This window comes from Orycteropus afer, unplaced genomic scaffold (genome assembly GCF_000298275.1).
Source record: "Orycteropus afer afer isolate SDZICR_OR568_19922 unplaced genomic scaffold, OryAfe1.0 scaffold00219, whole genome shotgun sequence".
NCBI classification, from domain to species: Eukaryota; Metazoa; Chordata; class Mammalia; order Tubulidentata; family Orycteropodidae; genus Orycteropus; species Orycteropus afer.
The window spans coordinates 3,996,357-4,007,626 of record NW_006921806.1 but is presented as its reverse complement, the minus strand read 5'-3'; the positions used below and the strand labels follow the sequence as shown (position 1 = coordinate 4,007,626).

At 47.2% G+C, this 11,270-nt stretch overlaps 1 protein-coding gene across 1 annotated transcript in view; it reads right to left on the bottom strand.

Annotated features, from left to right (window-relative positions):
- Window positions 1-4,684: 4,684 nt before the first annotated feature.
- SLC19A1 (solute carrier family 19 member 1) overlaps window positions 4,685-11,270 on the bottom strand; it is a 31,857-nt gene continuing 25,271 nt past the window's right edge. Inside the window, exon 5 of the mRNA XM_007948709.2 lies at window positions 4,685-4,969. Coding sequence (XP_007946900.2) covers window positions 4,685-4,969 — 285 coding nt within the window. The remainder of the gene's footprint in view (window positions 4,970-11,270) is intronic.

Sequence of the window (11,270 nt, the reverse complement as noted above, 5' to 3'; positions counted from 1 at the left end):
CCAAAGAGTGTATTTTTTAAAAAGTTTAAAACAAAACCCAGTGTTGAGACTCTTTCTTCCACATGAAAGCCCCAGCTGGCTGTGGCCTTGTCTTCCAGGAGTGCCAGGGCTTTGTGGTGTCATCCTTGGCCCTGTGGAGCCTGCCAGGCCCCAGTAAGACCTAGGGCTGGAACACAGCCTAGTGTGGGCAAGAGGCTGGCTCTGGGACTCACTGTCCACTATAGACTGTGGGCGCCTCCAGGCTCTGGTGCCAGGAAGGCCCTCAGTCATCCAGCAGGCACCAACTCAATGTCCTGCTTGCATCTCTCTTGGTTTCAAAGTTCCGTCCTGTTTGCAGACTCTGGTAAGGTGCTGGGCCACCCCTTTCTTCACCCCTCCTCACCTGCCAAGGACTCTGCTACTTGTAGGGAAAGGGCTGCCCTCTCTCAGTTGGTCAGTAACAAGGGCAGGTGGCATCCCTGGTACCAAGGCAAACTCCTTTCCTTGGCCTCTCCCACTTCCTACAGCAAACCTTCTGGCCAGGACTGGTTCCTAAGCTCTGTCTACTGCCCACCCAGGGCTCTAAAGCCCCTGCTGGCCTCCAGCCACCCCCATCCACCCTAGACTTGCAGCCTGTGGTTGCTCCTGGAGCCAGCCCTGCCTCAGGGCCTATCCCAGACCTTTCCCTCAGCTGGCTCTCAGTAACCAAGGTCATACCCAGACAGAGAGGGCAAGTACCACAGGAGCTTCAAGAATCAGAGCTCGGCATCACCCCCAGGCCCAACTCCACCCAGAGGAGCACCCTGTGCTCCTTTCTCCAAGGTGGATTCCCAAGGATGACTCCAGGCCCAGTTCAGCAGGTCTTGGGACCCAGGCAGGGTCACACTCAGACCATAGCCCTGGCCCCACACCAGGGATGCCTCATGCTGAGTCAAGGCAATAAATAAGGTCCCAGGGTTTACCTTTCCAGAACTGAGGGGCTTAGAAAACCACAGCAGGCACAGGCAGAGATGGCTACAGGGCCAGAGAGAGGGGGAGGGACCAGTGCACCCAGACTGCTCTGCAGCTGTCCACTGACACCCGTGCATAACCAGGCTGCCCTCCTATTGGACACCCTGGGATGTATGTGGGTAGGTAAGGGGGTCTGAGGCAGCCTTCATGGGTGTGGAGAGGGAGAGCCAGAGTCCACTAGCCAGGGTAGAGCCAGGAGTGAGGCTAACCCTTCATGATTGCCATGCTGTAACACTACCTGCTGTTCTCTGGGCTTACACTTGAGGTCTGCTTTGTGACTGACCAGACTCAGCCACCAGAACTTGTAGGCTGGATGCAATGTGATGCATTTAAAATCAGCCACCAACAACGTACCAAATGTGAGTGATCAACATGGTGGCACTGAGGAAGAGAAAGACATAGAGAGGTACATGGGAGGTACAGACAACAAAGATGAACCCTTTTGCACATACAGTACTGTATTGTTAGTGAAGGCAAACATGGGTATACAGGTGGATAGATGGGTGGACAGGCTGAACTAGTACCTATGTCTGTCTGTGAAGTGGGGAGTATACCCAAGACCATGTACAAAGTTGGCAGACAGTGGTCCTACAAGTTTATTTGTGTGATCTGAATCCCCAGGTATATAGTAGACCTGACAAGGGGCAAAGTTGTAGTCACTTCTTGGTCACAGCCAGCTACCCAGAGGGACTGAGTAGTTGAACCTGTGGGCTCGGGACCATAGTCACAGGGGACCATCAAGCTCAACTGGCACAACATACTACACAAAACACTGTTCCACCTCCTAGTATGGCGAGTAGCGACTGGGATCTTAAAAGCTTGCAAGCAGCCATCTAGATGCAACAATGGGTCTCTCGTCCAGAGCAAAGAATGAAGAAAACCAGAAATTCATGGAAACAATTAGTCCTAGTGACTGGTACACCATCTGATCTGCAGCCTATATGACTATGAGACCAGAACTAGATGGTGCCCGGCTATCACTGTCAACCACTTGGAGGGAGATCTATGTAGGAGTTCCTGGATAGAGAAGAAGAACAATGTGGAACAAAACTCAAAACATTTGGAGAAAAAAAAAAGGAGGGGACCAGGTTTGCTGGTCCAATAGAGCCTGGTGGAACCACTGAGACTATGGCCCCTAGCTGCCCTTCAGGTCTGGAATTGAACCCACACCTGTGGCTTCCAGCCAAACAAAAGATAGGCATATGAGTTGAACACTTACCTGAAGTAGATACACTCCTTGGAGAGAACAATCATGGGAGAAAGAAGGGCTGTTATGCACAGGGAGACAGCTCAGGGGGCAGGAGTGCATGGAGGGACACAGGGAAGAGGTAACCATCGGGAGGAAGTGGGAGGGGAGATTTTGCATTGTAGTAAATTGTAGTCAATGTCATGAGACAAAGTGTATGTGAACTGCTGTATGGAAAGTGAATTTGCTCTGTAAATTTTCACCCAAATCACACACAAAAAGTTGCACTTAAAAAATTCAGCCACCAAATAAAAAGAAACCACCCTTTACTGCCATTTAGTCTGTAACCTATGTGCTTTCACAGAAAGGGCGGTCACATGAATAAGACCTGCCATGAGAGCACAGTATCTACGTCATGAGCACTTAAGACTTTCCTCTCCTCCATGGGTCACAAGGCAGCCAGGCACCTGCACAGGCCAGCCCAGAAGCTCAACTGCTCCTTCAACACTTTTTATGTTGTCTGCAGGCTCAGGGCCCCCAGATCCAGTGTTCATGCACAGCAGCAGCCATCCCATTGGGCCCTGCTCCCCTGGTATCGCTTTATTGCAGCCCCAGTTGTTACTCTGTCCCAGGATTGGCTGGGGAGTCCAGACCATGGAAGAGGGCGGTTTCTCCAAAACTGGGGGCCTGAGGGAGCACGCTGACCTCGTGGGTAGTATGTATGGGAGCTGCAGGGTGGGCACTCAGATGGGTGGCAGGAGACTAGACCTGGCTAGGGTCTGCCAGGGAAGAGCTCTTCTAGGAGGAGCATTGAGGTGGAGAATGCCAGGCAGGGCCCTGCAGCCTTGGGTCTGGGTAGGGAGAGGTCCTCAGTTGAGTCCCACCTCCACATGCATCTGTGTCCTGTGGGAACTTGGGCCCAGAATGAGAAAGGAGGTGGAGGGGCCATGGCATGGGGCTCTTCTGAGGCGCTCCCCCCTCATCACCTACACCAAGACTCAGGCTACCTTCCTCCCATCCATGTACAGCTGGCCTGGGCTCTGAGATGCTCACTCACCTCGCCAGACTTGGGGACCTTTGGCTCCATCCTCTGGCCAGTCAGCCTTTAATCTGGCAAGCTCAAGCTGTACACCCCTGGCCGGACCCTCCCATGGCGGTGGCGAGCTCCTCTCCCCAGGTTGGACAAGGTTAGGTGGTACAGAACACCCCTGGCCTTATGGGGTCTTTCCCCAAGGTAGGTGAGGAGGTACCCAGATCATATGGTGGTGGAGTGACCCCTGGTCTTTTGATTAATCTCTTTCCCAGCCACCAAGAGGTCCAGGCCTGAACCAGAGCCTCATGTCTCACTCAGGTGTACAATTTAATATGACTGTCACATCTTGAGAGATAGCAAGATGCTTGGCTATTTTCTCCCCCAGCACCAACCTGGAGCCAACACAGCATTGTGTACATAGTGGGCCATGGGTCCTCTGGGCACTAAACAAGGCTAGCACTGCACCTGCTTGCCTACCACGGATGCAGAGACAAGCTCCTTATGCACCAGGTGGGGTACATGTGCATGTAAGTGTGTGTGTGGATGCACGTGAACATCTCTGAGTGCATGAGCACACGTGGGTGTGGGTCAGTGAGCCTGTCCCCATACCACCCAGCAGAGTCATGTGTGGACATGACAGACCCTTTTCTATCTTTTTTGAGGGAGATCACTATGGACCCACTTCAGCAAGGGGCAGATTGAGGGTCCCTGAGGTGGGGTGAGGAGTCATCTCCCTCAGGCAGGGATGTACCTGCTCCCACCCCTGAATGGTGACCGACCCCTGCATAAAACCACACACATGGAGCACATTTCACTCACTTTATCTCAGTAATTTTTTTTAAAAAAAGCAACAGCATCATTTGAAGCACCTGCAACAACTAGAAATGTCATAGCTTAGCCAGGGCCTAGGGTCTGGGGTCCTACACCCAGTTCCTTGACTGTAGCTCCCAATCCTGACCTGGTAGCCCAGGACATCCTGTGAGAGGCCAGTGTCACTGGGCCAAGTGCATGTGGGGCCTTTTACCTTCCCGCTGGAAACAGATGGGACTTGACTATAGGGTGAGGCCAGCGGCCCCACAGTGGACACTGGCACTCCCCCGACCCTTCGCTCCAGACAAGGAACAGCCTGGGTCAGCAAGGCTGGGCAAACGTCCTGAGTGGCCCCAGAAGTCTTCATGCCATGGCCAGAGCTGCGTACTGAGGGTGGGTAGGAAGAGAGGCCCACCCCTGATTAACATGGCAGCTTACCCATTGTGGTCATAGATAGGCCAAGGGTCTTACGGGAAGGCCAATCCATTTAGCCAATGGCTCCACAATCTGAACCCTGGGTTTAGACAATGCCTGAGCCAGCAGGATGGCAGCCAGCTGGGTACATGGTTCATCCGAGATGGCAAGGCCTGGCTTGGTCCCTACATTGCCTTCTGTGTCAGGGGTCCTCGCATACAGCCTTCTGTGTCATAGGTCCAGCAGGTGGCTCAGGCCTTCTCCTCGGGCAGGGGGCTCTGCTCATGGGTGGCTGGCCCTGGGGCACACACACTCTCCTCTGGTGGCAGTGGCAGGGTGGTGAGCTGAAGGCTGGCAAATCCCTTGTCTTGTACACCCAGCACCTGTGTGGTCGTCTCCTTTGCTGGGTTCATCATCTCCTGGGCCAGGGGCAGGGGATGGTGGCGGCCCTGGCGGTAGTGCCGCAGGCCCACCAGCAGGGCCCCCAAGAAGTAGATCACAGACAGCATCAGCATGTACTTGAAGTAGATGAGGAACTGCAAAGAGAGAAAGTAGGTGGGAGGTGGGGCTCAAGGTGATCATAAAGGCCAGCCAGTACCCGCCACCAGGAGCACAGCAGCAAGTGCAGCCCTGAGGGGCTGGCACACACGCTCTTCCAGCATCCCCACTGGTATCCCATTCCTTTTCTGTATCAGCGTTGCCTCCATGCTCTACCTGAGCCTCTTTGCTAATTTTCATGTCCACAAATATGCTCTTCGTAGGGTGGCTGTAGAGAGCTCCTGGGTGTCACTTATATGCCAAGAAGCCCCACATGCTGGGCTGGTGAAGGAGAGCCTCACAGGGAGGCTGGGGTCCACTCCTCCCCGAGCCCTGTTCTCCAAGCCCCAAAACTAAGCTGCTCCACTTGCTGAGACTGAGGCTTCAACATTCCTGCCCACTGAACTGCAACTGCCAGTGGAGTACCAAACCAAAACCGAACCCACTGCCATTGAGTTGATTCCAACTCATTGTAACCCCTGCTGGGTTTCTGAGGCAGTAAATCTTTAAAGCACATTCCCCAGTCTTCCTTTGGCAGAGTGCCTGATGGGTTTGAACCACCAACCTTCTGGTTAATGGTCAAATGCCTTAGGCACTGCGCAACCAATGGAGTAGGAGGAACATAGCCTTGAGGTACTGGGGAAAGGTGAGGTATGTCCTCGGAGTATCAGTGAAGGGTGAGGTATATCCCCACAGTACTAGGGAGGGGAGACAGAATATGTTCCCAGGGTACCAGAGAGGGGTGAGGTATGTTCTTGGGGTACAGGGAAGAACAGGATATGTCCTGTATCCTAGAGGTCACGTGTGGTCAGGGGCATGAGGCATCTATGGGCTAGAGACAGGTGCACATCCTGTTCAAGATTCCTGTAGCCTCTTCAGTGCTGGCACCCTCAGCTTCTAGGAAAGCTCATTTTAAAAAGACAACTCAGGAAACAAACAATCAGAGACTTCAATTCCACAAAGATGGAACCAACATGCTTTAACTTATTCTTTCCCTTGAGTACAGGCAAAGTCCTTGACCTATATAAAAATCTTGACTCGGGAAGGCGGAAGAAAAAGGCATACTGATTAGAGACTTCAGGACCCAATAACAGCATGGAAATGAGTTCCTGTGTGTTCTTTTTACCTCATTATCCCAGATGTGGAACTGAAGAGACCAGCAACCAAGAGACATAGAAAAAAAGGCCTGACAAATGCTGGCCAAAGGGACAGTAAAGGGGGAGCCCAGGAAGATGAAAAGCTGTTAGACAGTAACTGCTCTATTCCAGCCAAATACCACAGAAAACCTGTGACCCTACCCCCATCCACATTCTCAAGAAGGGGAGCCTGGACTTCCAACCTCACCAGCTGTAATGAGGCACCCACACCCCTGCCAGTGGTAGGCTGCAGGGTGGGCTGAACAGGGAGCCTGGACTTTCATCCCTGCTGGGCATAATGAGTCCTCCATGAGGTGTCAGTGGATGCCACGTGGAGAGACTGGACTTTCACCTCCACATGGGGTTAACAAGGTGTCCCTTCCCCTCCCTGCAGGGGTGGAGTCAGAGGAGGGCTGGAGAACCAGGACTTTCACCACAGCCCAACATTAATGAGGATATTTACCCAGTGTTAGTTGAAGACACGTGGGAAGCAGCAATGAGGCTGCCCTTGCCAGCCAGGGTAGTGTAAGAGGAAGCCTGAACTATCCCTTGAATTCCCAACTCTGCTCAGCAGGGACAAGAATCCCCCTGCTTGGGAATCAATGGAGGCTGAAAAGGAAATAGAGACTTCCACTTCCACCTAGCAATAATGAGGTGACATCATGCCCTCTCCCTGCTAAGAAGGCTGTCAGGGAACACCAGATAAAACAAAAGTTTTAAGTAAGATACAGAGTTGTGGTAGTTCAGTTTGTGTGTCAACTTGGCTGGGCCTGGTTGAGTGGCCGGGCAGCTGGATGTAGTATTCTCCATGATGAGACTGGCATCAATTCCATGGTGGAATCTACTGTGAGCAGCTGAGTAGCTACCTTAGGGAATGTGGTCTGCTTCCTGTACATAAACAAAAAGTCTTGGGGACCCTGCATATAGCCATGCTATTGTTTAGCAGTCTGACATGCTCTGCCAAACTTAGGACTTACAATGGACTTAAATTAATGGCCTGCCATATGGTTTGGTAACATCGGGACTGTGCCTTTTTACTTATCAACCTTGGGCTAGGCAGTCTCAGCAGCCAGCAGCTGTCTGAAGAAAAGCCTCTAACTCCAATGAGCCGGGAGCAGGAGGCAGAGCTGAAGCCCAAGGCTGAGGGGCTTTCATCCAGCCCCTTGAGCCTGGCACTTTGAACTTGGACTTCTAGCCTCCTGAACTGTAAGAGAATAAACTCCTGTTTATTAAGGCTAACCCATTTGTGGTATATTCCTGTCAGAGTGGCACTAGGTAACCAGAACAAGAGTCTCATAATGCAATACCCAAAATGTCCAGGTTTCAAATGAAAAATGACTCACCATACCATACCCAAGCAATGATCTTTTCAACAGCCTCATATGGATGTGAAAGCTGGATAATGAATAAGGAAGACCTCAGAAGAACTGATGCATTTGAATTATGGCGCTCGTGAAGAATACTGAATGTACCATGGACTGTCAGAAGAATGAATAAATCTGTCTTGGAGGAAATATAGCCAGCATGCTCCTTAGAAGAGAGAATGCCCAGACTTCGTCTATCTCATACTTTGGTCATGTTGCTGGAAGGGACCAGTGCCTGGAGAAGGATGCTTGGTTGTGGGAAATTGCACTGCAATGTCATGAGACAACATGTATATGAACTGTTGTATGGAAAATGAATTTGCTCTGTAAACTTTCACCCAAATCATAATAAAATTTTTTTTAAAAAAAGGATGCTTGCTAAAGTAAAGGGTCAGCAAAAAAAGAGTAAGACTCTCAATGAGGTGGACTGACAGAGGGGCTGTGACAATGGGCTTAAGCACAGCAACAATTTGTGGAAATGGCACAGGACAGGGCAGTGTTTTGTTCTGTTGTACACAGGGTAGTTATGAGTTGAAGCCAACTCATCAGCACCTAACAACAACAACAACAACAATATCATAAGAATATTTCAACAAGCAGTAACAAACACACTTGAAACCAATGAAAAAATACAAAGTCTCAGGAAAGAAATAAAAGATATAAAGGTAACAAAAGATCTAATACTCACGTCTTTGGGGTCCTAGAAGGAGAGGCACAAGAAAAGTATTTGAGGAAAATAACAGGTAGAAACTCCCCAAACAAACAAAAAAAAACCTTCCATTGCCAGGTGTGCCGGTTATGTTTTTGTGTCAACTTTGCTGGGCCTGGTTGAGTGTCTGGGCAGCTGATGGGAGTTATTCCCCATGATGAGACTGGCAATCAACTCCATGGTAGGATCTACCACAAGCAGCTGAGTAGCTATTTTAGGTACGTGGTCTGCTTCCCATGTATAAGCAGCGGCTTTGAGAATGGTCTCTAGCTTATGGCACACTTGGACCCTGCATGTAGCCATGTCTTTGTTCAGCGGCCTGTCATACTCTGCTGACCTTGGGACTTACAATGGACTTAAATTAATGGCCTGCTGTGTGGTTTGGTGACATCGGGACTGTGCCTTTTTACTTGTCAACCTTGGGGCTTCTCAGCCTCAGCAGCCAGCAGCTGAGTGAAGAAACGCCTCTAGCTCCATTGGGCCAGAGCTGGACCCCGAGGTTGAGGGGCTTTCACCCAACCCCTAGAGCCTGGCACTTTGAACTTGGACTTAAAGACTCCAAACTATAAGAGAATAAACTTCTATTTGTTCAAGCCATCCCATTTGTGGTATATTCTTCTCAGAGCGGTACTACATAACCAGAACACCAGGTTACATATATACCATACATTCAAACTTCTGACAGCTAACAAAGAAGAAAGCAATGTTGAAAGCAGCCAGAGAAAAATGACACCTTACTGTAAATACAATTAGAATGATAGTGATTTTTATCAGGAACCATGGATACTGAAAGAACTGTTTACCTAGAATCTTATATGGAGTGAAAATATCCTTCAGGAATGAAAGGAAAAATCAAGACATACTTAGAGAAAGTAAAACTAAGCAGGAAGTAAAACTAGGATAGCAGATCTATCCTGGAAGAATGGCTAAAGGAAGTTCTCTAAACAGAAAGGAATCACTAATAGAAGAAATCTTGGAACATTAGAAAGGTACAAAGAACATGGTAAGGAAAATTATGGGTAAATAAAATAGACTTCTTCTCTTGAGTTTTCTAAGTTATGTTTGATGGTTGAACCAAAATTTGTAACACTGGGATTGTTCTAAATGCACATAAAGGACATATTTAAGATAATTATAAATGGTAGACAATAAGAGGCATAAAACTTTGATTCTGTATTTTACTTCAATTAGTAAAAGGATGACACCAGTAGGCTGTGATAAACTTAAGTATTTTTGTGTATACATAAATGTACAAATTCACAGGCATGTATGTGCATATACACATACATACATGTTGTTGTTGTTGTTGTTATGTGCCGTCGAGTCGGCCCCGACTCACAGCAACCCCTCCTTGGGTTTCCGAGGCAGTATCACTACGGAAGTAGGATTGCCCAACCTTCCTTCCGAGGAGTGGCTGGTGGGTTTGAACCGCCAACCGTCTGGTTAGCAGGCAAGTGTCTTAGCCACTATGCTACCAGAGCTCCCGCACAAATATTTAGCAAATACTAAAACAACTGCAACAAAGGAAGTGATAACACAATTCATAAATAAAATGAGCTCAGCACAGAAATTTATATGGAACAAAGAAATCAACACCATAAAAAAGTACATAACAAAAATGATAGTAACAAATTCATACTTGCCAATAATTACATATCTGGCAAGGGACTTAGAGATCTCTAAGATTTACAGAAAACTCTAATGCCTCAACTGAACTGAAAAGAGAACTAAATAACTACACAATAATAGTAGGAAACTTTAATACAGCACTTTCTACCAAGGGCAGAACATTTAGAAAGTAACTCAACAAATATGTAGATGATATGAAAACACAATGAACCAACTTGACTTCATATAGGATACAAAAAAAGCACAATGTATATTCTTTTCCAGTGCACCTGGTGCATTCTCCAAATAAATATAAAACAGTCATCAAAATACTATAAACCATCTTCTTAGACACAAAGTTATAAAACTGGAAATCAACAACTGGAAAAGCAAGGGAAAAAATCAAATACATAGAAACTGAATAAACTACTGAAAAACTACTGGGGGTAGAAGAAATGGAAAATGAAATAAGAAAAGTCATTGAAACGAATGAAAATGAAAACATACCAAAATATTTGGGACACAGCAAAAGAAATGTTTAAAGGACAACTGATGAAAAAATACATCCACAAATAAATAAGAATTAAAATCAACACTTTAACCTAACATCTCCAATAATCAGAAACAGAACAATAAATATAGCCTATAGTCACCAGAAGAAAAGAAATAATAAAAGATTCAAAAAGAAATAAATTAGACAGAAAAACAATAGAATCAGTAAGATTTGAATTTGGTTCTTTAAAAGGATTAATTAAATTGGCAAACCAAGGGCAATTTTAACAAAGGGAAAGAAAGAGAAGATGAAAATAACACAAATAAGAAATGAAATAGATATCATAAAAGAATCAAAGTAAAAAGGATACTATGAAAAACTATACTGCAACAAATTTGAAAACCTAGAAGAAATGAGTAAATTTCTATATACACACTACCTACCCAAATACAATCCGAGGTAGAAATTTGAACAGATACGTCACAAGAAAAATTGAACAGGTTATTAAAAAAAAAAATGCCCAACATAAAAAAGTCCTACCCAAGAAGTCTTCACTAGCAAATTCTACCAAATAGTCAAGGAATGGGTAATAAAGGGTATCCAAATTGGCAAACAAGAAGTAAAACTACCTGTTTGCAGATGATAATGATCCTATATGTAGAAAATTCCAGAGACTCAGCTAGACAATTACTGGAACAAATTGAAAGATTCAACAAAGTGGCAGAATACAAGATTAATATACAAAAATCAGTTCGATTCTTCTACACTAACAATAACCCACTAAAAACTCACTGCCGTGAACTAGGATCTGACTCACAGTGACCCCTCCTTGGGTGGCCGAGGCGGTATCTCAATGGAAGTAGATTGCCCAACCTTCCTTCCGAGGAACAGCTGGTGGGTTTGAACTGCCAGCCTTCTGGTTAGCAGTCAAATGCCTTAGGCACTATGCCACTAGAGATCCCTCACTAACAAAGAGAACTCTAAAAAGGA